Below are 27436 nucleotides of genomic sequence, written 5' to 3' on the forward strand. Positions count from 1 at the left end.
TGGATCCATGCGGATGGGTCTGTGTAGATCCGTATGGATGGATCCTTGTGGATGGCTCCGTATGGATGGATCCATGCGGATGGGTCTGTGTAGATCCGTGTGGATCTACATGCAGATAAATCCCTGTGGATAGATCCGTGTGGGTGGATCCGTATGGATGGATCCATGTGGATGGATCCCTGCGCATGGCTCCGCGCAGATCCGTACGCATGGCTCCGCGTGGATCCGTACGGATGGCTCCGCGTGGATCCGTATGGATGGCTCCGCATGGATCCGTATGGATGGCTCCGCGTGGATCCGTACGCATGGCTCCGCGTGGATCCGTATGGATGGCTCCGCGTGGATCCGTATGCATGGCTCCGCGCGGCTCCGAATGGATCGCTCGCATGGATGGCTCCGCGTGGATCCGTGCGGGTGGATCCGTGCGGATGGCTCCCCGTGGATCCGTATGGATGGCTCCGCGTGGATCCGTATGGATGGCTCCGCGAGGATGTGTATGGATGGCTCCGCGCGGCTCCGTATGGATGGCTCGCATGGACGGCTCCGCGCGGATCCGTGCGGATGGCTCCGCGCGAACGGGCGCGCTCCCGCGGAGCCCAGCAGGGGGCGCGGGGCCGCGCTCCGCGGGCGGTGCCGGCGGTGTCCGCGCGGGGGCGGTGGCGGCGCGGGCGGGGCCGGGCCCGGGGCGGTGGCGGCGGCGGCGGCGGTGGCGGCCATGGAGCGGCTGGAGCGGAGCGGGCGCTGCCTGCGGGCCGCCCTGGCCCGGGGGCGGGTGCGCCGCCCCCTCCCCGCGCTGCTGCTCGCCATCGCCGTCCTCGGCTCCGCGCTCAAGGACGGCGGCCTGGTGCCCGATACGCCGCTGCAGAACAAGCGCAACCCGCTCAACGTGTGAGGAGGGGCGGGAGGGTCGCGCCCGGTGCGAGCGGGAGGGACGGTGCTGGACGGGCTGAGCGGGCGGGGGGCAACCGGAGGGGGTCTGGGGGCCGGGGGTGGCCGCGTGTGCCGCGCTGGGCCGGGGTTGGTGTTTCAGATGATGAGATTGCCTGTTCCTGACTCAGAGGTTTCAGAATACCCGGAGTTTCTCGCTCAGTTTTTATTGGAAGGGGGTAAAAGGAGGGGATTTTTCCTTCTTAAACTCCCAGATAATTCCTCGTATTTGAGTAAACTGATGTCACTTTCTCTGCCAACCCGTGACAGGACCCGAGGAATGGCCTGAAGTTGTGGCAAGGGAGGGTTAGGCTGGATATTAGGGAAAGGTTCTTCACCCACAGGGTGGTCGGGCACTGCCCAGGCTCCCCAGGGAATGGTCACGGCCCCGAGGCTGCCAGAGCTCAAGAAGCATTTTGGCCACGCTCTCAGGCACATGGTGTGACTCTTGGGGTGTCCTGTGCAGGGCCAGGAGTTGGACTCCATGATCCTTGTGGGTCCCTTCCAGCTCAGCATATTCTGTGATTCTGTGATAGTTACTGAGCTGATCTAAAACCCAGCTGAAGGAAATAGGTCTTTTAGCATCCTTCCTAGAAGCAGAGTGGCTGCCATCCTTTCCTAGCACTTGGGCTATGATCTAACTGGCTTATTCCACAAAACTAGTCTGAGCATTTTGAAGGAAGCAATGAGCTGGGCCAGAGCACGTGTGCTGTCCTGCTACAGGTCTGAAAGTAGAACTAAAATTGCTGTTTTCCTCTGTGACTTGGGGAACTTTGGCCTTTATTGATTCAAATTTGTCATTTGGTAACGTGGGAGAGGAGCTGCTTTTAGTGTGATTGAAAGAGAATTGACAGGAGCGCTTAGAGAGAAATTGATCTTAGAGTAAAAGCATATTTCAGTTCAGTTCTCTCTTTTAAATAGAGGAAGGTTATCTGTATTGACAGTTCCTGAAGCAAATATTTTTTCCCTACAAATTCCTTGCCTCCTGGTTTGTCAGCAGTAACCTTGGTGGCCTTTTTTGCATTTTAAATAAAATGGGAGGTTTATTTTCAATTACTATTCCATGGTAGCCTCTGTAGTTGCCACGCAGGCATCAATTCTCCTGTAAAATTAAAGAGTGAAGGAGGTACTCAAAATCCTGGGCAAGGCCCTGACAGGTTTTTTGGGGTCATAAGGAAGGTGCAGAACTCTAGACTGGTTTGGCTTGGCCTTTGATGCTCAGGTGGGGATTAAATGATGACTGTGTGTGTCTGGCCATAGCTCAGCCATGGAGCAGAATTCAGTTCTCTGTTTTCTAACTGGAGTCTGGGTAACAAAGGGGCTTCACCTCTCCCACCAGCTGATTGGAAGCAAGCTCCACTGGAAGGTGCTGATGGGAGAAACAAGATCCTGGACTGTGGCCTCCTTAACTCATTAATAAAATCACTTACACATGCTCTAGTTTTAAGATTTGAAAAGAGAACTAGTTACATGATACTGTCTTCTGTTAAACAAGATATCAGCACATCGTCAGCTGATTTTCAAGATTTTATGGGCGTGACAGCAGAAGTTTTCAGGGCAGAGAGTGAATTTAGAGATGGAAGGATTTCTGTATGCCAAAAGAAGGCTTTAATGAATTGAAAGGACAGTAAAGGAACAGGCACATTGTGCTGCTTCATTTATTTAGAAGGACATGAGAGAGGAAAAGCTTCACAGGCTGATCAGGGGAAAGAGCCAGTCCTTCTGGCTATCTTAAGAGGTTGAGGTTGTGAAAGGCTTTGTAAGCAAGGATAATTGAGATGGTGGAAGAATCAGAGAAGGGGTTACTGTGGCCAGGGTAGCAAGCTAAAAATACAATCTTTGCAGCTGCATTTTGAGTAGGGCAGAGTTGAGCTGGTTTGTAGGCTATAAGTGATTGCAAAACTGAGCTGCAAGTGTGCTGCAATGAATGAGAGCTCTGGGTCCCAGGGAATGCTGCCTTGGGAACAAGTACCTGCCTAAGGAAGTATTCGGGTTTTGGGCTTGAGGGAAGTACTGGGAAGAGAGTTAAGACAGTAGCTAAGCTGTATTTTGAGGGGAGGGCACAAGTGTCTAATTTAGATGGTTCCGAACACTGACCTTGAGCACTCCACCACTTGCCCCATTGCTGTGGCGTCTCACACGTGCTTGTGTCTCCTCTGCCTTTCCTCTGCCAGATACTTCGTGAAGGTGGCCTGGGCTTGGACGCTGTGGCTGCTGCTGCCCTTCATCGCCCTCACCACGTACCAGCTGGCCCGGAGGCAGTTCCGGTACGGCCGCACCAAGAGCGTGCTGCTGGTGCTGCGGCGCCTGAGCGCGCTGCTGGTGGGCACGGCCGTGTGGTACCTGTGCACCGAGCTCTTCGTGTACGTGGAGAACCTCACCGGGGAGTGCTCCATCCAGGGCAAACCCGGCCAGCCCCGCCGGCTTTACGCCTTCCAAGCGGGAGTGCCGCCAGGACAGCGGCGTCTGGAACGGCTTCGACATCTCGGGGCACTGCTTCCTGCTCTCGTACTGTGCCATGATGATCCTGGAGGAGGTGGCTGTGCTGGAAGCGCTGTCCATGGACCACAGCTCCAAGCTGCGTGTGGTGGTCAACGTCCTGTTTGTTTCCCTGTGTTCCCTCACCGTGATCTGGGTGTTCATGTTCCTCTGTACTGCGCTGTATTTCCATGACTTCAGCCAAAAGCTTCTCGGTGTGCTGATAGGTCTGTCAGCTTGGTATGGGACATACAGATTTTGGTATTTAAAGCCCTTTTCTCCTGGACTACCTCTTCCAAATATATCTTTGAGTTCAAAGAAATACAGCTATAGCAGATAAAAGAAGGTTTGAAATGTTTGGGATTTTGCTTTCAGTACTGGAGTAGTTGAATGTAGAAATGGTTACTGTATTTCCACTGTAAGGAACAAGGTGATGGGTTGGAGGAAACCAGATCTGTACTAGCCATTGGCTGGCAGGTGGTAATGAGCTTCTTCCCTGGGAGAAGAAAAAACATTGGTGTTGGAAGAGGTCTGCTCTTGTTTAGGAGCTGACAACTGGCATTATCAGCAGAGAAATCAGAAGCTGAATCTCTTTCTCTTACTAATGAATGGAGAAGCAGACCCAAGGCTAAAAGAGGCCTTTGATGTTTGGGAGCGTGGTTTATCTCAGTTAATTCTCCCTCTTCCTTTTTGAATTATGTCGAGATATTGTGGATGATCCAAACCTCATGCTTTTTTCAATGTTCCTATTTGTATTGCCTTATGGGAAAGCTCTAATAATCACAGTGCTGCTAAGCATTGCAAAAATATCAATTCTTGTGAAAGCAGTTCTGTTGTGAAACTGGAACATCGCACGTTCTCAAGTGTTAAAAACACTATCTTGCTAGAAATGCCTCATTACTGCCTGCACCTTTTGCAACAGAGAGTAATCTGAGATGCAATGTCTTAAGCAGACTGTGACTTTAAATTCATGCCTGCCTCCGAAAAGGAAACTCTTGAAAAAACAAGCCTTAACTTTCTCCTTAGGTAAAGTAGATGTAATAATATTTTGTCATTTTATTCTTGACACTAAAAAACCCAAACTCCTTTCTGTTTTGCTAAAAAGTCTAGTATGAGGATTGAGATTTTAATTTTTTAAAAATCTAATCCATTGCACACTTTGCAACAACAAATTCCTTGGGTTTGTTCACAAGTTCAACAAGAACAACAGTGGAATTCTGGTGTTCAGAACAAGCTAGCTTATCCCGCTATTTCCCAAATAGTCTGCTTGATAATGAGTGAAATGCATTGTTTATCCTGGGAGCTGCAAAGCAGAATGTGCTTGAAGCAATATTTATTCTTGCAATACCAATAAGCTATTTAATTTTGATTGCACATAAAGCTGTGGCCACTTTTGATGTGGCTGGAAACCCACTACTGAATAAAACCCTGCTATGAGATAATGAATAGGGGTGAGATGGGTTTGCTCATCGTTATCAGTCAGATGTTTAGCATAGGTTTTATCTCAAAAAGCTTTTTATTATTTCATAAAGGTTCATTCATGATGCAGTTGCACGAAGTGTGTTTGACAGTGATGACAGGACAGCCAGGAGGGTCTGTGGGCAAGGCTGTGGGTCACCTCCACTGACCCTACAGTGGGGTCGCTCAGACTCCAAGGTGACTTTTTCTGGATACAGGGTGGGATTCTCCACAGATCAATCCTGGCACATTTTGCCATCTCAACATCTCTCTTCCAGCAAGAGAGTGGAAGCATTTGCAATTCCTACAGCAGTGTTAGCTCCACGCTCTGGTCTGCCTCTAAGGAGAGCTAAATTCACTGGAATTTCCACTGAATTTGGTGGCAGGTGGGAGTTGTGTGTCCTTAGAACAAATCACCTCTCAGAAAGAAGCTGTCCAGGGGGTTATGTATTTTCTGTCAAGCTGCTCTTGGTTTTATATTAAATTGCCTTTTAAGCTGACTCTTTGAAAATTGCACTGATTAACTCATATTGGGTTTAACTAAATTTGTTTAAACAATGCAAATTTATTTGCAGACACTCTTTTGATGTAATTTAAGCCTGCTCCCAACAGAGCTAAGCTAGACCGCAAGCCACTTTCACCATGAAAAAGGATTATATACCCAGAAGGTTTTATGATTAATTTCATTAAGGTTCTATTTTAGGTTATCTTTATGTAACTTTGCTGTATAGACAAGCCCTTGGAACAGGAAATGTTGTTTACTTAAACCAACTGACTTGCTGAAATGATGTTCATTTTCACAAATGTTTTGTGCAATCACTGTGGATATTTCTGTCCACTTTAACCAGTGTCATGCAGATTATTTTTTTAAATGGAAATAAGTTAGGATACAGTTATTGTCTTATTTAAACAATGAAAAACATTTGAAAACTTTTATCAGTGTTTGTGTCTTTGAGAATCTGTTCCTCATGTCTGTAAAGATGCCATTTTTAATCTTCACTTCCCTGGACGATCCAGACCCCAGAATTTGTGTGATCAAACTGGCACTGAAGGTTCTGCACTGTTTGAAAGGGTTAACAGAGCACAGGTTCTCAGGAGTGTAGGGTTTTAGAAAGAAAACAAAACAAAAGCCATGGCTGACTAAAGCAAGTTTCCCAATGTGTGCCTGTTACACCAAGCACTTCATTTTGTGGACATGGATGTTGGTTTATTGCAGCAGAGGGGAAGCCTAATCCACTGAAATGTGTGGGGAAATTCCCATGGGCTGATACTGCTTGGGAGTTTGGAAATCTTGGTGTCTTTCTCAGTACCCAGACACCATGGGCCAGCTCTTGGTGCACAATTCCCTTGTGCTCCAGAGCTTTACTTGTGCTTTTTGACTCTACTCCAGAGTAGGAATCTGCTTCCTTGTACTTCAGCTGGAAGCTAAAGGTTGCAATTTTTTTCATTCTCATATTTGCCATCACATTTATCTGACTTCCTTTTCTCTCCCAAATACACTTTTATCATTAAAATAAAAATTGCAGCCTCTCCACAACAGATTTGCAGCCAAAGAGAAAAAGTGCTGGGAGCAGCTGGATTTGGTATCCTTTGCCAAAGGCACAAATCAGCTCTCAACAGGTGTTACTGGTTTGTTTCATGTGTTGGGGTGGAGTTTTTTTGCTTTTCTGCGTTAAAGTATTCCTGTTGTTCTCACAGAGCTGTCTTTCTGTCTCTAGAATTAGCTAGGGAATTTTTGCCTCCAATACTTCACATATTTCAACATCTGTCTGTTAATTTGTCATTGCCTGTGTTTGGCCTATTTTGTGGGCCCTGTTTAATGTTTAATGGTTCTTTCACAGAAGCAGCATTTGGCCTGACTGCTGTGGCCAGGGCAGGTCTTGGTGCCTTGAACATTTTCCTCTGCTGGGAACAGGTAGAACACAGTGGGAAGGAAAACTGCCTTAGGATTCATTTCACTCTTCACTTACCTGGGACTCTTTCAAATGTTTGCGTCACTGGAGGCGAGATCAGGCGAACAGGAAAGTTGAGGTCTTTCATAAGAGCCATGTGAGCAGCTCAGACTTTAAACATGTCTGAACCCAGGGTTTGATTGTTCCTCCAAGTTTGTTCTAAGCAAATGTGATCCATGAATGCTTCACTGGTGCTAAATGATAGTCCTGGTTTCCCAATTTATGTGTGTGTGCTGAAACTTGGGTTGTGGGTGGCTGCAAAAAAAGAATCCTGTTTTCTGTTTTCGTGTGTGGCAATTGGTGGCAAAGTGAGAAACACCCAGCTATGCCCTGAGGCGCACTTTAATGGAACAAAGTGCTGAGATATTTTAAATATTTTGGAAAATCAGTCTTTAGTTGTGAACACAAATCTATGGTCACTTCATGAAATATTATCTGATTTTTCCACTGTAGCTTAAAGTAGCTCCTTGCAGCTTCTCTGCAATAGGCCTTTTCCAGCTCTTTGATCACCCTGTGCTATCTCCTTTTGCTCAGAAACCTGTTTCCTAGAATTATTTCTTTTCATAGCTTCATCTCTCCTCCTGGAGCACAGATTAGTAATAAATGCTCTTTACCTCTGCTGGATGCATGCTCTCTCTCAGTATTTTGCCTTCCCTTCTTTGAGGTATTTTGCAAAGCTTAAGATGAAAGTAATTAATAGATACAAAAAGGCTGTTGTGACTCTGAACTGATGTTTAACTGTTGTTAAACAGAGCTGCTCTGTCACTGTACTGGTGGAAAACCTGAAGAAAAGCACGTGGTTTATTTATTGGAGCAGAACTGCACCTGATGTGCTTGAGCTCCAGGAAGGAAAGAGGTGATGTGACAGCAGAGCTCGATGCATTAGGAGAGTTACCTTTGTCCTTCTCTTGGGGAGCAGGCACTCACTTCAGTGAAGGGTACTTTCACCCAGGTGCTTAGCAGGAAATTATTAATTTGGATATGGGAAGGGTGCCTTAGTGATTAAATGAAATATGGAATCAGAGCATGAAGTTTACAAGCTGGAAAAGCAGAGATGGAAATGGCCATCAAGGTTGAGTGCAGTCCATGAAATCTCAGGCAATTATGTAATATTTCATCTGAAATGTTATTTTTTTTAAACTACCCCCTGTCCATCACAAAACAGAGGCAATGCCATGTGCTTGTAACGAGCCACATAACTTCTCTGTAAAGCTTTGGGACTATAACATGGCACAGGAAATAAGCAGTAGGGGAAGAGCTTTACCAGTCTTTCAGGAGTGTTGGGTATCATGGGAAAGCAGCACTTGGAAAAATGCCCTTTCACTGTTGTGCTCTTCCTGGCAATGTGTCCAGTGGCAGGGGATCTGTGGCAGAACTGAGGATCCCCCCCAGTGGTGAAGGCTGAAGAAAGGAAAATGCGGAACAAGAATAAATACAAACGATTACTTTTTTCTCACATCTCCGAAGCCTTTTCCCATGTCCAGTCTGGGTTAATTTTGCAGGTCTGGGCTGTGTATTCCCTCAGTCATGGTTGATGTCAGAGCAGGAACTAGGCATATCCTCAGTGTAAATGTCAGCTCTTCTGAAATGCCTTCCCTGGGTCCTGCCCTGCCTGCAGAGCCTTCCCATCTCATGGGGACTGCACTGAGAGGTCACACGTGGTGTGACCGTAGCTGGGACAGGCTTAACCTAGCTGGGAAAGGCTTAACCTAGCTGGGACAGGCTTAACCTAGCTGGGAAAGGCTTAACCTAGCTGGGACAGGCTTAACGTAGCTGGGACAGGCTTAACGTAGCTGGGACAGGCTTAAGTCGTGATTCATCGCCGGGGAAAATTCAGCTAAATAGGCTGTGCCTCAGAACAGTCGACTGTGATGGAGAAAGCTGTGCTAAAGGAGTGGAAAATAAGGATGATGCTCAGCCCACAGAGCCTGTTGGCCGTATCCAAATGTGTGAATTGTTGTTCCCACACCTAGCAGGATTGTGCTGTTGGGAATGGCACCCTGGGCCTGCACTCTGCAGGTTTTGCAGGTGATGGGAGCGAGCACAGATGTGGTGTGGGCTTGGTACCGTGTCACTCTAGAGCACAGCTCTGTTGCTTCAGCTTTGTCACAGCCTGACCTGATTCAGTTTTTAGAAAAATGGGAGTGATAGATGTTTGAAGTTTTTAAGAATATATGGGTTTTTTCTGTTGATTGTCATGATTTGAAAGTTAGGAGAAAAAATCGTGCTGGGGTTTTTTAGTTTATTTTGCTCACTGGGGGTTTTTCTTTGTTGTTTTCAGAGGCTTTTTCTTGTGTCCAAGAAAAAAAACTATTGCTGTTGGGTAGTGCTTGGATCCAAGGTCACAGAATGGAAAGAAATTGCTTCTGGTAAGCAAAAATAGAAGAGTGTTCAGGAGGCTGGCGGTGGAGTGCCATGACCTTGTGATGTAAAGAGTGTGTGCAAAACAGCACTTAACTGTGCAGGATACTTGGTTCTGTGTCAAGAACTGCCTGCAGCATTACACAGCACCCTCAAACCTGCTTACACTCTGTTCTGATTGCAAAGTAGCTTTATTTGGATAACTCTTCTGGAGCTAAAAAGGATTTAGGTCACAGGAGAGATGAGGTGCTGGTAGGAAAGGGCTGAGAAGGGGAGGCAATGCAAGTAGGGGGATGGATGGTGTTATTTTTAAAGGAATGTTTTAGAAGTCATTGATCTGTGCTGTTCGTTAAGAAGTTTTTAGCAAGATTCCATCTCCTTCCTTTCTTAGCAGTTCTTCCTCAGACAGGGGGAATGGGAGGTGATGTGTTCACTGATGCAGAGCTCGACAACCCAGGGACTCCTGACAACAGGAGCGTCTCTGGGAGATGGTCACGCATTGCCTGCTCCCTGTGACAGGAGAGGGACACCAGGGAGTCCAGGAGGGAGGAAAGGGGTAGGACAGCAGAGAGGGGTAAAGAAAAAAGGGGCTGAAAGTAGATCATTGTGCAGAGGGAACAAAAAGGAAGAAAAAATGCTGTGAGCTCCTGAGAAGTGGGTGGAGGTTGACATTTTGCTTGTTGAAGCTCTTCAGCACCAAAGTGAAAAGGAAATGGAAATAATCTGCTCTCTGCAGGTAGAGCCTGGCAAGCAGCACACAGGTACTGCTGCAGTGATGGACACCTGTGTTCTGACAGAGCAATTCTTCATCCTCATTATTTATGGCATAGCTGCTATTCCTGCTTCCACTGGGAGCTGTTCAGTGCAGGCTGTTTTCTCTCTGTTTAATCCTCCAGAGGAAAGCGAGCTAAAAGGAGAATGAAAGACGATAGTGAAATGTCCTTTGGGCACATTTGGGGATCAGCACCAGGGGAAAACCAGGAAATGTGTTTGTCATGAATGTGCTTTATCAGAGAATCCAAGTTCCTGTGTGTTTTCATTACTGCTCATAACCTTAGATTTAGAATTACAAATGGCTGGGTCTGAAACACCTGCAATTTGGCCACTGAGGCCATGCTTTAGGAAATCTTTCAAGGATACAAGATCTGTTCCTGTTCACTGCATACACAGATGTTTTCAATCTCATGCACACCTGTGGATTTGAACTTTTCCCTGGGCACTGCTGCTGAACTGGGGATTTTATTCTGTCCCACCATGGCAGAAGGAGCTTTTCTACAGACTTCTGTAACAACAGCAGCTTTGCTGTGAATGGAAATGGCCCTATTTTCCTCAGCAATGCCACAGGAAATTGCAGGTTTGGGGTTACAATAGTCAGCTCTTTGGTTGTACATCCTGTTACTTTGGGGTTTTTGTTTTTAATTTCATATTATCATATTTTATATTATCCCTGGCCATCTCAAAATACCATATTCATATTATCCCATATATCTTTCAGCAACCTGAGGGATTTAGTTGCTGTCATTGCCTGCATTGTGGATCCAGTCTGGGCAGTTTTGGCTTTGATCCTTATGATGGCAGTGAATGCCACCAAACACAACCTGATGTTAAATATTTTCACAAGCTTTAATATTTTCTGTTTGGTGTTTTGTGAGGAAATCCTTCATTTACTTTCACAGCAGAAAGGAAGGAAGGAGCAGCTCTTACACCTCCCCTCTTCCCTCTGTAGCCTGGATTCCGAAATTGCAGCTGGGTGGTAAGGATGGTTTTTTCATTCAAAAACAGAGGAACACTCGGCAAATAAATTCTGACGGGGCCACCAAATGGTCACCAAATAGATATTCTTAGGCAGCTCTTGATCTCAATTTCTTTGGCAAGTTGTGAGAGGCTCTGTGGTGTGTTCCCTGTCCTCTGGCCAGCTTGGTGTTGAAATCCTTTATTCTGCATGGAGAGGTCTCCTCCATCCCTTGCCAAGCAAAGGAAAATGCTGCCAGCCAGCAGTAAGGCTGACGTGTACGTTTTCAATTTTCATAACTGAGTCTTTTGAGCAAATCCTGTAGGAATAAAAAGATTTCAGAAGCTGCAGCTCTGCAAATGTGACCACTGGGAGCCCGTTAAACAGGAGGCTTGGGAGGCAGGAGGGAGAGACTCTGTCATGAACCCGCATCTCAGGGGTGCTTGGACTTGACATAAAGCCTGTGATTTTCATGCCTCTGATAATGAGAAGTTCCACACTTCAGCACAGATACAGATTTTAAAGCACCGAGGTGCCTTAAAGCACATTTGTCTCTAAAACTCAGGGATTTCAAAGGATAAAAATTTGCTTGGGTAAATAAATACATCTCGAGTAAAGAAGGACCCTGGCCGGGGTTGGGTCAGGTACACAGAAATGCTGGGTGCCGGATGCAGCAGGAGCCATTTCCTCTTGTCTAAAATATAAAATAGCACCTCTGAGGTGCCTCACCTTGCTGCCTTTCCCCTTGGGCGCTGCTGTTACCCCACACCTTGCTGAGAGCAAAGCATAAAGTCCCGGAGTGAGAAAACAGATTTTTGCCATCATTTTCATGTTTCTGTGTACAGAACATGCCCTGGGCAGTGAACATGGGGCCAGTGCCTGGCTCATGGCCAGGTTGTACAGTGGGTTCCCCTTTGCAGTGGAACTGGAGCAGAAAAGGTCTGATCAGGCTGAGATCCGTCGGAGCAAGAGCAACTTTTTATGATGCCAGCCTGTAATCACCACAGGGCTGCTTACAGCAACGGGCTAATCTGGATTGATCGGGGCTCTGACATTTGTTCCCTGGGATCTCGAACATCAATCCAGCCCCTGCCTGCCACAGTAATTGTCTTTTATCACTCTCGCTGATTGCTTTTCCCTGGAGCAAAGTCCTGGTACTTTTTCATTACAAGGGCAGGAAAACAAGGCTTGGTGACAGGGAGTGGCACCAATTTTTGCCCTTTTTTTTTTTTTTTTTTAAATTTGGTGCAGAGCAAAGGCTTATTATTGACTGTATCTAGCTGAGAACCTGTACAAAATCCACCAGTACAGCATCTGTGGCTCCCCAGCAGCCCACAGTGCAACACTGATGACAGCTCTTGTTCGTGCCTTGCTCCAGCTACTGGACCTGTCTGGCTTCCTTGTAACAGTTGCATTTCAACAGTGTGCTCCAAGCAAAACACACATTTATTTTCTCCAGTGTTTAGAGGTCTGATTTGCACCATGACTTTAAATTTATTCTGTGGTTTGAAGTACAAAAATAAATAAAATCAAGGAGCAAAGTAACCAGCAGCAGGCTTGCTAAGCAGCTTCCCTCTGCCTCATTGTTGGGCTGAAATCCTAGGAATGGAGGAAGTATTTGCTCTCCTTCCCTCTGGGTTTCGTGGCCTTGGACCCTGTTAATGTTCTTTTCTACACCAGATTTCTGCATTTTATCAGCTTTTGGAAATCACCAGCGAGTGTGTGTGTAGGACAAACAAAGGTAAAAGGATGAAATCCTGGTAAGGGTTTCATGTTGGTGTATCTTTATAAATCTTTCAGGGGGGTTCATCACCAGCTAATTGACCAAAGAGAGGATGACCCACAGTTCATTTTCTTACACCTTTCAGATTCAGCGAAAGGAGGAGGTCAGGGCACCCAACCGCCCTCCCTCTTCAAACAGAAGGAAAAGAACTATTTCTTCTGAAGTCACTGATTCCACGAAGCAAATACTGAATGTATTTGAGAGAACATGTGTCTGCAAGGTGTCACTCAGCAGCCTCAGCTGCAGGAACAAGGTATGCACGTGCAGGTGGTGGATTTGGGTTCCCACACACCAATTTTAAGTGTGGCCCTAACCACAGGGAGGTAACGAGATGACACAGAGCCTCTGCAGCTCTACAGAGCCTGTTGTATTCCAGAAGTCTGTCAGGCCAGCCTTATGGCAAGCACTGTATAAATGTGTGCCTTTTGCACTCTCTCCATGCTTATCCCTGGTAATTCCTGCTAAATATTCCCAGTTCTATGGCTGCCAGGTTGTACCAAAAGCTCCTGGGGAAAGCTTGCTGCTTTCAAGCACATAAAGATAACTTTTGAATCAGAGGCAAATGCAAGTCCTATTCTTTCAGCCACACTTGGCATACGTTCCCAAGCCCCGAGATGCAGCATGGCTCACAGGGATCACTGGAGTGCCTGGAAAGCCAGCAGGCTGAGTGCTTACAGAAATTAGTGCTTGGAAGAGGAATACGTATAATTTCCATGCAAGTTTTATACCAATGCAGTACATGGGCCAAAGCACAAACCACCTGCACATCCCACTGCCCTCGGGCATGCCTTGCACTAGGACCAGAAGGATGTGGAACACATTTAGAGATGCGAAGCCATTACTCCTCCCATATGGTTTATTGAGAATCTCAGTTTCCAAAGCATGAGTAGCAGTGAGGCCCGTTATTCTTTCCAGCATGCAAAAGGCACAAGAAAGTCATCAATGTGATTCTGTGCAAAGTGTCCCTAAGAAAACACACAGCGAGGAAATGACAGAAAAGAGCCCCGGATGGAAGAAAGCCAAAGCACCTTCAGGAAAGTGCTGAAAAGTTCTGAAAATGGTTGTACTTTTTCAGAGTCCAAATATGCTCAGTTGGTGAAAGATGCTTTGCAAATCCGTGAAAGAAAACTCAAGAGACAGAGCCAAAAAGGCTTAAAACAATAATGTCCTTCATGTGCCAGAATTCAGGATGGAAGTCAAAATGATTTATCTCAAGAAAAAAGTGCGGCAGTTAAAGACAGACATTAAATTCTTTAAAAAAAAAGCCCACCAAAACCAGACGTAGAAAGTGGATACATTCTAAGAGCAGCTCAATAAAAAATATTCCTTTTAATGAAAATAATTTTTTAAATGGATACTTGAAGAACAGAAATCCACCTTGACTGTGACCAGCTACTGCACCCTGCTCCCAGGAAAGCCTCTGAGCACAACAACACAACACCTTCTAGAAGAAGAAAGTCCCCACTACCTGCATGTGTGAAATGTGGCCAGTGAACAGTTTGGAAAAACAAATGTACAGGATCAAGAATCCAAGTCCCATTAGTCAACTTGGGTGTCGGGAAGCCTCCTGGGATTCCTGTCTCTCCCACTGGAGCTGGCTGGTGCTGGAGGCAGTGCCGCTTCCCGGTGGGCACGGCTGAGCCCGTGAACCCTTGAGCCTCTCGCTGGAGTTGAATACTTAAACCTAAAAAAGGCATTTACAAGTTGATGCTTTTGTTGTTGTTGTTGTTGTTGTCTTATTTCCTTGCAGTATAGGTTTCTACTTCTAGACTATGGAATGTTACATTAAACAATATAATTATTCATTACCTTGCTTCAAATTTCATTACAGTTACTGAGGCTTCATCATAATTTCACACAGCACAGAGACACCAAACTAAACACCAAGCAGTCTGCACTAGATGTATTTTTTCTTTAAGTACCAATAAGCAAAATATCCCATTCCCCCCAGAGATCCCATCAGGAAGGAGGCTCCAAGGAAGGAGGGAGGTTTCCGCTTGACCAGCCTGAAGGCATTGGGTACCACTGCAGAGAGGAGCGTGGTATGTATGTCTCCCAAAACTTTCCTGAAGGCGAAGCGTTTCTGTATCCTGTCAAAGAAGGACTGTAGGTTGGGTCTGCTGCCATCTTCCCAGTATTTCTTAGAGAGTCCCAGAAACTTGAGGCGGTGCAGGGTGGCTCCTAACAAGACATCGGCCAAAGTAAAGACACATCCGCAGAGCCAAAGTTCACACTTCTGCCCTGGAGAGAGAAGAGACAGAGCAAAGGTAAGAATCCCTTGTGTGAGCACCTAAAGCTTTGCTCAAAAGGTCTGCACAGACTGGAGCATTTGTATTAGATCTGGGATGGTTTTTTCCCAGCTCTTTGATGGGCCAGGAGCTCAGACCCCATCTACCAGGTTATGGGACGGAGGGTATGGGGTGTGAGAAGCTGGGAATGTAAGATGGTAATTTATAACCCCTGTGAATATACAAATCACTGGCTGCAAAGTGGCTCTGCTGCCTCTTCCCCAAGTCAAGAGCAGCAGGAGATGGCATCCTCCTGTACCCAGGAAAAGAGCCCTTGGTCCCACTTAGGAAGATGCAGTGTAGTGACCCCTTCTGCTGTGTCAGTGCTCGGGGAGAGCAGCAGTGTTTGCCCTTGGCTGCACCCGGAGCTGCTTCAGGAGTGTCACGTCAACTTGTCCTATTTTAGGGATGTGAGAAATCCTCAGGAATCAAAACCATTTGCTAGATGGCCTGGCTGCTCTCCCTTGTGTGCTGCTGGGGAGGTTCTGCCTTTGTTCTCTCTCCTGTACCAGGGACTCTGCTCCAAAACACCTAAACTGGCAGCACATCTGTGCCAAGAGCCAGGCTTTTGGGGGAGACAGAGCTCAATGTGAGCACAGGATATGAAGAAAGACATCGAAGGATTGACAGCCCCTGATAATAGGTGATCCTGGAAATGACCCCACCAGAGAGACATCCAAAAATAAAGCAAGCTGCTTTTAGGCTGGAAAAAGCATTTTCAGGCCAGGATGTTGTTAAGCACTCGCCCAGTGCCCTTTCAATACCGAGGAGCAGGGCTGGGATGGAGCTGAGGGACATGAAAGAAGGTGCAGATAACAAAATCAGAAGGGACACAAAAATCCACCCTCAGTCAGCTTTGCTCCTAATTCCTAATTCTGGGGCTCTTCATTGTCCTGTGGCTATTATACCAGGAAAGAGAAGAGAGGCCCCAGTACAGCATCCCAGAGCAGGCACTGGTGCTGCAGGGCTGCCTGCAGGATCAGGCCAGGGCAATTAGGGGTAATTAGCAGCCCTCATTTGTAGCTGCTTGGCAGCCTGCCTAATCCTGCTGGAGGCACTGCCCGAGTGGACAGATTGCCTGTGCCTAATTAGTCAATAAATATTTTCAGTGACTAATGACTTGTGGGGGTGCTGCAGCTAGAGCTTCTTGGGTGTGGTGGGGAGCTTGTGGGTGCTTCTGCTAAGAGGTGAGGGGAGCAGGACTGAGGCAGCTGCCTCACTCCCAGGTACTGCTGCAGGTGAAAGGAGAAAGCACATGTGAGGGTGGGACTTCGGGAGAGAGCTGTGATCCACCCCTGTTCCTCCTGGCTCTGGGCTTGCACCTCTGCTGAGGTCTGGGCCTGGATATGGGCTGCCCCAGCCCCTTGCACCCCTGCCCAGCACAGAGTGGGGTGGGAGCACAGGCAAAGGCAACTCTTCTCCTTTCATCCAGAGCAGCCCCAGCTCGGATCAGCCTGTCCCAGCTCAATGGGGTGCCTGTGGCAGGGGTCTCCTGGCGTTCCTGCGGCACCTCTCACCCTCTTCCCTCCTGCATCGCCAGCAGCCTGGGCTGCGTGGGAGTAGAGCTGCTGCACTGCAGCTCCTGGGAAGTTGCCAAAGTGGTGATCATGCCCACTGCTGAGATCCTGACCTGGCCATGAGCACGGTGTGGGAGTTCGGGGTTCTGGAGCAGAGGGCAGGAGCAGCAAACAAGGACTGAAGGCATTGGAGCACCTGTGTGCTGGCAATAGCAGCAGCAGCAGCCATCCCTGTGCTCCAGGCACCTGGGATGTCCTCCAGGGCACCTCATTAGGCTAAATTCTGCTGTGCCACCCCTCACAGCAGTTAATGAGGGTGTTTGAGAAAATTAGGGCAAGGCAGAATGCCACTGTGAGCGCATCAGGGCTCTTGGTAAATCCCCAGCCTGATGCCCTCCAGGGCCTGACCTTGACACCTCCAGTGTGGCCCCGAGAGTGACGCACGGCTCCCCACAGGCAAGGCCAGCCCCGAGGGCAGGGGCAGCTGTGGGACCATCCCCTGATTAACTGTGTCTGGGCTCTGCTCTGGATCTGGCACTGCGGCGCTGGCAGCTGCCAGCCCTCCCGGGGCTGGGGCTCTGAGCCCTGCCTGCAGTGGGGAAGAGAGGAGGAAGGACAGCGTCATCCAAGGGTGATGGGGGGACAAGCACTGCCCAGCTTTGCCCAGGCACCCCTGCCTGCCAGGCTCCCAGCACCGCGTGTTTGATGTCAGGGGTGGCCGGTGTCCCTCTCTCTTGCCTGCTGGCATTTGACGCAGTTTCTAGAAAGGCTCTCCCCTCCAGGGCCCCTCACATTCCTGGGTTTCCCTGCCCATGCTCCACTGGGATGTGTCACAGCCTGGTGATGTGAGGGGGCTTGGCTGCAGCATATGTTCCCATCCCTGCACTTTCAGCAGCCAGTGCTCCTCATGGTGCACTGTTCCCAATCTGTTCCCTCCTAAACCAGACAGAGCATCGGTTGTTGTCAGCCCCTTGCTGTAGTAGAGGGGACCTGCCATCACCCTGTGATGACTTTGGGGCTCCCAAAGAGGACCCATGAGGACAGGGATCCTGCTACCCCCTGTGACAAAGGGTGCAGGGGTGGTTTGCCAGAGGTTAGTAAGACCATGGCTGCAACAACATCAGTGTACCCAAAACCAGGAGAGCCCAGTGGCAGCCCCAAACCCACCAGTGGTTGTTCCATGGGAGTTGTTCATCGGGTACAAAGCTTTTGGCTGTTTCTGGTGTTACACCTCAGCCTCGTGTGGAAAAACACCCCATAAACACAGCCCAGTGCCTACCTTGGTACTCCAATTTTCTTTTCTCCAGCTCAGCCTCAATCTGGTCTAGCACCATCCCAAGCTCTCCAAGGATCTTCTTCAAGTAGTTCACATTATCATGCTCCAGGATCTTGGCCTGGGTAGAGAGCAGGGTTAGGATGGGGAATGGATGGATGCAGGGACACAAGGCATCAGGTGCCTACGGCAGGTCTGTGGGTCATGTCCCCCCAACACCAGAGATGTGTGTGACTTTGACCCACTCACCATGAGCTTCTTCTGCTTGGAGAGGTAAGGCTCAGACAGCTGTGGCTCCTCTTCATGGTCCAGCTTCATCAGATCCGTGGTGGCGTTAGCTAAATGTCCTGGAGGGAGACAGAGGGGCTGGGATGATCTGTGTCTGATAGCAAAGCACTTCGTCCTGCAGTCAAAATATTGCTGTAGCACCAAGAAAAAAGACCCCAGAGAGCTAAAATGGGCCAAATTCATGGCTTGCTACTCCTCTGCTGCCACATCTGAGAGCAGGTGGCTCCATCAGCCATCCCATCCACAGGGCAGTGCTGGCTCCGGGGTGTGGCCGATCCCTCTCCCTGTGGTAAGTCCCAGCCTGGGAGTTTCAGGGGGAGTTTCAGCTTTTCATTTTCCCTCCTGGATTCATATTAGAGCTGCTGGAAGTTCTGTCTGTTGCTTACTGTTTTAAGAACACCCCTGAGCTTGCCCATAACCCCTGAGCTCCATCCCCAGCAGGTTGAACCTTTGGGATGTCCGAGCTGCCTGCCCACACTTGGGTGTACATTCAGAGCAGTGTGGCACAGGAGGGGATGCCCCCTCCTGGGTGGAGCTGCCCCGCCCTGGCTTGGTGTCCAGGGATGCCCACCATGAGCATGGCAGAGATGCTCACCCTTCTGCCTCTCAGGGCCTAGGGAGGACGGGAAGGGCTTTGTGCAAAGGAGCTAACAAAGGGAAAGGAGCAGAGTGAAAGGAAGAAAAGAATACTAGAGGCAGAGTAACACCTAAGGGAAGGCATAAATTACCCAAAGTTGGGCTAATGTCTTCCTGCCAGGGACCACCTGTCTTTCCTTCCGTGTTCCCTCCAACAAGGGAGGCCTTGGCTCTGCCGGTGTGCTGGTGCAGGAGGTGCCAGGGCTGGCTGGGGTGGGAGCCAGCAGCAGGCTGTACACTGCCATAAAATGCTGAATTTCCCTGTTTTCTGCCCTGAGCTTGTGCTTGCTAAGGCTGCCAACCAGCTCTCCTGGGGCTGCAACTCAGATAGAAATCTGGATATCATCCTGATTTCATTCCACTGTTCCCCTTGGGAGAGCCTGGAACCTTGGTTCACCCTCTCCTCGGGACACAATGACATCAGTTTCCCTCAGCACCCACTGAACAGGGCAGCTGAGCCATTGCCTGGGTGCAGAAGATGTGCTTGGGAGGAAGGACCTGTTCATACCCCTCCAATGGCTTGGGAAAAATGCCACCAGTGAGGAGGTTTGGACAAAGAGATAAGCAAGGGACCTTGGCAGAGTGCTGGGGAGGCGATGTGAGGCAGACAGGGGCTGAAGCCATCACAGCAGCACCCTTTGGGGAGGGGAAGGGCTCTGGCCTGCATCAGCCCAAGGTCTGGGGGTGGAGGTGACACTTGGTGACATGAGGAAAGCTGTCTGTGATGGGTGTCAGCAGAGGCAGGGCAGACCAGCAGCTGCACCTCAGGAACTGCCTATTTCTCTTTGTGCACAAGTGCATCCCACCTCAGCAGGACCATCTGGGACCCAGGCAACCGAAGGGATGGGGGTGGGAACAGTGTTATCTAGGGGCTCAGCCTGGGGCCAGAGCCTAAAGGAAGGGAGAGACCTGGGACATGCCAATACCCTCCCGACAAGGTCGCTTTTCTGGCAAGGAATTCTCTCCAGGAGCAACCCCTGCCATTCAGTTATATTAAGCATTGTCAATGTTTCATGAGCACTTGAAGGTCAGGTACACAGACTTATGCCGATTCATCCACTGCCTGCAACTCAATCTGGCTGCACTCTCCCACCTATGCCCTTAGAGTTACTGCAGGGAGAGGGGCAAATTCCTGTGCCCCAGAAAGAGCTGAGGAGAAGAGTGCATGGCCCATGGGAGCCCAGACACCCCCTGAGTTAGGAAGCCTCTATAGGATGCCTGCAGTTCCCAGATCGGCTGTGCTTTGCCATTTCCCAGCTGTGTCCCTGCCTGCTTTGGTAGAAAGGCGAGATGAGCAGCAGGAGCACAGTGCCTGGCTGGGCTGAGGAGCCACACCGAGCCTAAAGGAGCTGGGGAGCTCTGGGCAGCTCCGCTGGAAAGGCGACTTACTGCGGATCTCAGTGGTGGCGTACTTTGGGATCATGGAGTCGGTGGTGAGCTCGGGGTGCAGGATGCAGCCGTGCGTGTAGGCGTCCATGGGGAGCGAGTCCAGCAGCTCCCGGTACTGCAGCACCCGCGAGTGCAGCAGGCTGCCGGGCTCGGGGATCAGCTGCGTGACGTTTTCTGCCAGGGCAAAGGGAAACGTGTTAGCAGGACCTGGGAGGGCTCAAGCGCTTGTTAGTGGCTCCTTAGCCCGCTCTGGACAGCAGTGTGCAATCCTGCTGAGATACCTCTGGGCAGGGCTGGCTGAGGCAGAGCATTCACTCAAATCTGTAGCTCATGCTCTGCCCTCTCCCTCCCTGATGCCCATCCTGGCCAGGAGTGCAGCCAGCCCATGCCCAGAGATGGGCAAACCCATCCCTGGAGTCAATGGAGCCAGCCCTGAGTCTCCACAGCCTCTGGATTTGTACACTGTAATTTCACATCTCTTAGGATAGGAGAACAATCTTCCTGCTCTGCAGAAACGAGCTAAAAGATGGGGATTTGCGTTTAGGATCTCCTGAGTTATATAGTTTTTACACCAGTGGCAGTGAGGTACCTCATTCTCTTGGGCTTCCTTAAAAATCCCCAAATGGGCAATGGGAGTAGATGACCAAAGGAGCCCAGTGTACCTTCCCTCCATGCTCAGCCAGTGTCTCAGCTGCAGGAACATCCCTCACCCTGGCTGGCTCCGCTCCTCCCTGCCTTGTTGGGTTTTATTCACTTTCTGTGGATGGCAGTTTGCAACATGCCTTTTATTACACTTTCAGCTCAAAATACACAGCAGGTGACACCACAAGAAGTAAAGTGTTGCTCTTGTCTCCCTCAAGAGCACCAGGTCCAGTTTTCTATGGGATCATAAATCTTTATGGTGTTGCAGAAAGCAGTTCACAGGTAGTGAGTAAATCCACCACCGGGACTCTGACTCTACTGCCAACATCCTCTCTGCAGAACTGGGCTCTCCACGTGCCGGTGTCTCCACCTCAGTTAGGTCACATTTGCAGAAGGACTTTGGCAGATGTGACCAGTGCAGCCCCTTATTTCCGGGCCTGAAGTGACAGCTGTGCTCTGCCCAGCCCTGCTGCTGGTGGCAGGAGCTGGGCTGCAGGCATGGCAGTGCCCACCTGGCAAGGATCTTGCTTTGCCATTATCGTGCCTGCTGGTGCCCATGGCTGGATAGGAGCCAGGCAAATTTGGGTACCTCCTGTATTGCAAATCTCATGGCTCTGACCTGGACTGTCCCTGCTGGAGGCTCCACAGAGTTGTTCCCACCGATGGGCATCAGTGTCACTGTCCCCTGAGCAAGGGGAGGTTTGGGTGGCTCCTCCCTGTCCATGGGCTGCTCACTGCCTGTGTTGCCTGGGCTCTAGCTCTCCAAGCAGGGATTTTCCATCCGAGAAAAGTGACCAGATGAACAAAACAATAACTGACCTATAGCCTGTGTGCTCCTTCCACAGGGCTCCTGGCCAGTACCGACCGGCTGGGGCTGAGGCTGGGAGCAGCACATCCAGAGGGACTGCCCCATCCCGCAGGAAGATGGAGCAACCACAATGAAATAGTGGCATGCTGGCCACCAGCCCACGACCTTCAGCACATCCCAGGGAGGTTTATCATTGGGATGGTGCCTGACTTGCCTTTACATGCCACAGCAACCTGCACATACGGGCTGCTGTTGCATATAGCAGGGAGTGATGGGCTGTGCAAGGGGATGCAGACCTTGGAGGACACACTGGCCCAGGGGGAACATTGCCCTGGTCAATGCATCAGCGGTTTCTAGTGAGAAGCACCCTCAAATGTGGCTTATTGGCACCTATTGGCTATTCTGGGGAAAGGAAAATATCTCTCCACACACCACCCTTTACTGCTAGCTGGCCCCCAGTGTGTGTTAGCAGCTGAAAAAGGCCATGCTCTCAGCCCAGGGGAAAATGTAACTCAGTAAAAATACCTTGTAAAGGCCTTTTCAAACTCTACACATTTCTGCAAGGTGGCTGATTCCCCCTCAGATCAGCACTGCCACATCCTGATAATGCTTTTGGCAGCTGCATTGGTGGGCAATAGGATGGAGCAGAGCATGGAGCACGGAGTGATGCTCTGGGCCCTCTTCCCTGGAGCTTCCCCTCTCCATTTCTCAGCAAAAAGGTAAGAAACTGCACCTGGCTGGAAAATCTCAACGACAGGAGTTTCCCAGCGCTCGGGCAGCTCTGTGTCCCCCTCCTGCTGGGGACAGCCTGTTGTCACATATGTCAGACCACCTGCCCTTTGCAGAGACCAGGTGAAGTGGTGCAGGGACCGACACTCCCTGATGCTCCTTGATGCTGGGGCTGCTGCCAGGCAGGAAAGCAGCTGCCATTCCCTAGGACCTGCTGCCAGTGTGGGATTCTCCTGATGGACCCATCCCTGCTGCCCCACCGGTGAGCGAGCTTCGTGCCTCCACGGAGCAGCAGCACAGTGGCGGGGCCGGGAGAGGACAGCAGCTGAGCTGGCAAGGTGCCCTTGCTTCGGGAGCTATTTTGAGATGTTTTTGATGTCTCTGTTGCAAGGGGGATGGATGCTGGGGCGAACACTGTGATGGCACAGCCCGAGATCCCTGCTCAGCTTTGAAGCCTGCCCAGCCTGGCAGCCCCCAGGTTTGGGGGAATGAGGGGTGTGAGATGCTGGGGAGAGGCTGCTCACCGCAGCTGCTGAGCAAAGCTGACTTTGAGCTCTGTCTTGGAATCCTGGTGTGCCAGGCTCAGCAGGCCACAGGCTGCAGCCCTGCTCCAGGGGGAATATGAGCTTCCCTCTCCTGGCTGTCCCTTCCTCTGGGTTTGTGTCACATCATCCTCCCATGGTCCTCAGCACTGCTGGCTCTGTTTGACTTTAAAGAGGCTGTTTTCTCTGAGGCACAGCAGCAGCAGGGACAGCAGGATCCCCTGCCCGTGGCCAGGGGCCCAGAAATCCTTGAGGAAGGGGAAAGAGGGGCAGCAGCACACGGCTTAAAGCCACCTTCTCTCAGCAGGGCCCCTTATGGCCCCTTCATACAATTACCCAGAGCCAAAGTACAGAAGTGTTCCCACGGGCGGTGCCCCAGAGGGGACTCTGGTGAGATGCCACCATGCACCATGGGGACTGAGGGACATTGTCAGGTTTGGGAGTGTGACTTCCAGGACAGAAAGAGGGGAGTCTGAGCTACCACACCCCTCAGAGCCCTCCAGCAGGGGGTCTGCTGGAAATTCTTCCATTTCATGGGAAAACATAGAAGTCTGGGGAGGGCTGGTGGCTTGCTGATCTTCTGGGGTGAAGACAAAACTTTAAAGGAAAAAGTGGATTCATTTAGCAAACAGCACCTGGAGTAGACACGAATTTCCTCCGAGACACACCCCACCCGTGCATTACCTCCTGTGAAGTTCTTCTCCATGTAGTCGATGATCTGGTTGTAGTCACTGATGATGTTGTCCCTGTGGATGATGACGGGCACCTCCTCGCCCAGGTTGAGCCGCATGAACCAGGGCTCCTTGTGCTCCATCAGGGGCATGCTGACGTCCCGCTCCTCGCAGGGCAGCCCCTTCTCTGCGATGACCAACCGCACCTGGGGCAAGAAGCCAGGGAAAGGGCTCAGCCCCATGCACCGAGCTGGTCCCCTGTCCCCCCTACCCCGTTACACCCCAGACCCTTCCCCAAAGCTTAAGCACAGTGACATGCCAGGATCATGTGCTTGCCCTGCAAGAAGCCAAGCAGCTGTTGCCATGGGACAGCTGCAAAATCCAGGCAGCCAAGAAAGAATTTGTTTTCCCAGCAAAGAGGGGATACCCAAACCCATCCTGTCTTTTCAGAATCATGGACCATCCTCCCTGGTCGCCGGTGGCCTGTGTGACAGGCAGAGGAGCTGGAGGGCTGAGAGCCAATCCCTCAGCAGTGGGTGGAGGGAGGCAGGAGCTCCCCAGCTGGGGGGAATGAGTGATGCTGCTGTGGATCCCAGCATAGCCCAGCACATACCTGAGGAAGAAAAGGAGGAAGAGGAGGCAGCAGAGGCTGCAGCAATGTTATGCCTTACACGTGCACCCAATGAGTCCTGCTGCCTGGCTGAAGGAGACCTGGATGCTGACTCAGGTATGTCCCACTCTCATGAGTGGACTTTGGCTTTTTGAGCACATTTTGAGCAGGGAGAAGGTTCTGTTCCATGGGAAGTTCCAGGTAGCCACTGTGACCCTGTACAGCATTCCTCCTCCTCCTCCATGATGACATCAGCTCGAGGGCACCACCCAGCACCTTCACACCTCTTGCGTCAAACCTTCTGCCTCCCCCTTCCCCTGCCACTGCCCTCTTTCAGCCCTGGGCCAGCAAGCAGCACTGCGGGGTGGGACCCACACATCTCAGGGGTGGGAAAGATGAGTCCACCCTTGCAGAGGGGCAGGAGGAGGCAGGAATGGGACTGGATGTGGGCCATCATCACCATCCCCATCCCCACCCCAATCACCAGCCCTCAGGGCTGATCTTGCTGCTCTGCTCTGTGCATGAGCTGGTGTTGAATATGCACTCAGGGATGGCATTTTAGGCTTCTGGGTTATAAAACCTGACTATTATGAACTAAGTATGTCAGACATGAAAAAAAACCCCACGGGGGATGTGAGAAAGCCATGATTTACAGAACCACTGAATGAGGGAAAAGTACTTGTTTTCATCTGACTAGCAGCAGCTATAAATACAATTTAACATATATAAGCATTTCTGTGAGTATTTCAGAGTTCCCAGGGAATTAGTCATTAATTATTCACAGGAATGGCAAATTAATTTTTTCTTTTAAAGTCAAACAAGAGAAAGCCTGGGTCCCTCAACTCACTCCTGGCCTTTTCCTCCCAGCTGATAAATAAACATCAGCCAGTACCACCTGAGGTAACCAGCCCCAAGCTCCCTGTGCTTCCCTGTTCTGCTATCAGGAGCTGAGGCTGAAGGCCTGGCAGGAGGCAGCTGCTGGGCATGAGGCAGCCCAGGGTACCCAGTGCCTGAGGGCAAGGGGAGCCCCTGCCAGCGCCCCAAAGTGGGACGCTAGACAGGGGTGATGAAACATTCCTGGACCCCCCCCCCCCAGGTGCTCTCTACACCGGGAGCATGGGTGTCATCTTGTGTAAAACTCCAAAAATCCCTTTGCAGACAAGGCCACGTCCTGCTGGGACTGAGAATCCCTCCCACAAACAGCCCTGTGCCCATGGAGGGTGGTTCCAAGCAGCTCCCGGGGCAGAACAGGAAAAGCTTTGTCTGTAGCCTGCTCCGAGCAAAACCCCTGTGCACGGGGGTCCTGAGGAGCCTCCATTGTTCCCCACCCTGCGATGTCCATCACACCAGCAAGTGCTCTTTCCATGCAAGTGACTTCAAAACAAAGCCTGTCACAGTGCCGGTGCCAGCAGGTGCGGTGGCTCTGTGTGTCCCCTGCCCTATCCCCTGCCCTGTGTCCTGCCCCGCAGCGTGAGGTCGATTGTAGGAAACCCTGTACAAGAAGTGCCTCAACCGCTCCCTCCCTTCTGCCGGCGGCCAAACGAGCGAGACAAAAAATAACAGCAAGCGCGGGGTGCCGCGGGGAGCCGGGCACGAGCATCCCCCGCCAGTGCGGATCCGGAGCCCGTCAGTCCCGTGCTGCGGGCGGACCATGTGCAGCCACCCTGCTGCATTGGGCATCCTCCCTCCTTTGTGTCTGCACGCAGGAACGGGCACCTCTGCCCCGGCCTTCCCTCCGGGCTGTGGAGCTCGGGGAGGCCCTGGCACCGGGGAACTTGGTGTTCCGCCACCCAGCCCTCCGAATAGCCCGTTCTCCATATGGTATTAATGGCTTACGAGTGATGCGGGGTTTAGGGCCGGGGGAGAAGGTTGGGTTTGCTACTCAGCTGCTGTGCTGCAAAATGAGCATTTACTGTTGTCTGGAAAACGGGATTTCTTGCTGGGGCACCCCGGGAATAGAATTTCCAGGGCACTGCTGCAGTGTCAGGGGTGAATCATCGCTGCGTGCTGGGGTCCGGGATCCTCTCCCGGGCACCAGCCTGGCTCGGGGCTGCCTCCCCTCTCGCAGCAGCAGGGTGGTCCCGGGCCCGGCTCTGCCTTTGTCTGCGCTCCCGGCCACGCCAGTGTGGGGCTGGGAGCGAGCACAAAGCCGAGGCGGCTCCCGATGCAAGCCGTGATCCCAAAGCAAAGGCAAGATTTGGCTGAGCCCCCCCATCCTCATCCCCATCCCTATCCCAATCCCCATCCCTCCCCAGGCAGATGCTGTTAAAAGGTACAAAGATCTGCCTGGCCACACGCTGCTGCCCCGGCCAGCCTCGGGGCCGAGACCCTCGCTCTCCCCCGAGTGCATCCATCCTCCCGAAGCAAGGGGATGCCCTGGGAACTGGAGGCGATTCTCGCCCGGGAACCCGGCCGAGCGATTGTTTTCTTTACCTTTTGTGAGCTGAACGACTGGGTCCAGTGGTACAAAACCAGTCTGTCCTGGGATTTGAGAGCGGGGTCTGTCGGGTCGTGATTTTCTTCCCTCTCCGTGGATTTCCCCGCGTTGTTCTCCAGCGCCGAGATGGGCCACCAGCTGCAGTTGGTGGGAGTAACATTATTGGGAGTCGCCATGACAGCGAGCGAGCGAGCGGGAGAGGGACGGGGAGCGAGCGGCGCTAGCCCAGCATCACATGGGCTCCTGCCAGCCCATCACTCCCGGGGCAGCTGCAGCTCCCCGGCCGGGGTGGGCAGCGCGGGGCGGTGGGCGCGGGGTCACAGCAGAGGGTGGCGGCAGCGGCGCCGGGGCTGGGGGTGGGCTCGCAGCCCGTCCCCGCTCGTGGCGGGGCTCCCACGGAAACGTGCACGCATCGCTTCAATAGAGGAGTCAGCAGCCGAGGCTCCTGCCTCCTGCCTGCCTGCCTGCCAGCTCGGCAATCCGGGGCAGCTCCAACCCCTGCGGCTCCTTAAGAACATTTTTCAGCTGAGATTAGGATTTTTTTTTGGACTGCTTTATATATGGCGGATGTGTAATCAATGGCCAGAGTGATGGACACTGGCTTTAAAATGCTTAGAAGGTGTCCTGCCTGCCTTGCAACCTTCATGGAAAGAAGCAGCAATGGCTCTTTAAAGGTATTCAGTTATTTTTTGGAGAGCACAAATTAATTTCTGCCTATAGGGTGTTATGTAGCCTGTACAGAGGCAGAGCCCAGGAGCCTTTGCTGTGTACAAGAGCCCGGGGTGCCCGCCCAAACTGGACAAAGTAGGCACAGCTGGGGGTCACTTCGAGAATTAGCAAGGTGTGTCGCACTTCCAAACCGGTCAGGAGACTCGGAGAGCACTGGGGCTTCTTGAGCTGTTGCTCCTCTCCAAG

General features: G+C 51.0%; 2 protein-coding genes across 2 annotated transcripts; one reads left to right on the forward strand and one right to left on the reverse strand.

Annotated features, from left to right (window-relative positions):
* The first annotated feature begins 709 nt into the window (after positions 1-709).
* On the forward strand, positions 710-5799 carry FITM2 (fat storage inducing transmembrane protein 2). The gene is given in 3 exon segments (XM_039563592.1): positions 710-888; positions 3102-3357; positions 3359-5799. Coding segments are annotated over 3 exon segments (816 nt in total). The 5' UTR covers positions 710-715; the 3' UTR covers positions 3746-5799.
* A 7730-nt stretch (positions 5800-13529) lies between these two features.
* Positions 13530-26995, reverse strand: GDAP1L1 (ganglioside induced differentiation associated protein 1 like 1). The gene is made up of 6 exons (XM_039563703.1): positions 26518-26995; positions 23488-23680; positions 20083-20256; positions 18019-18116; positions 17776-17890; positions 13530-14932 (listed from the first exon to the last, which is right to left on the reverse strand). The coding sequence occupies exons 1-6, from the start codon at positions 26695-26697 to the stop codon at positions 14589-14591; spliced, it is 1104 nt and encodes a 367-aa protein (XP_039419637.1). The 5' UTR covers positions 26698-26995; the 3' UTR covers positions 13530-14588.
* Positions 26996-27436: the final 441 nt, after the last annotated feature.

The sequence above is a fragment of the Corvus cornix genome, chromosome 20, assembly GCF_000738735.6.
Source record: "Corvus cornix cornix isolate S_Up_H32 chromosome 20, ASM73873v5, whole genome shotgun sequence".
Taxonomy (NCBI): domain Eukaryota; kingdom Metazoa; phylum Chordata; class Aves; order Passeriformes; family Corvidae; genus Corvus; species Corvus cornix.

What these genes read in the sequence shown, in the direction of transcription:
- GDAP1L1 (XM_039563703.1), bottom strand. Translation starts at nt 26,697, where the DNA reads ATGGCGACTCCCAATAATGTTACTCCCACCAACTGCAGCTGGTGGCCC. An exon ending in AGTCGTTCAGCTCACAAAAG is followed by an intron (nt 23,681 to 26,517) that starts GTAAAGAAAACA and finishes TTCTTGCCCCAG; the next exon opens with GTGCGGTTGGTCATCGCAGA. An exon ending in GGAGAAGAACTTCACAGGAG is followed by an intron (nt 20,257 to 23,487) that starts GTAATGCACGGG and finishes TTGCCCTGGCAG; the next exon opens with AAAACGTCACGCAGCTGATC.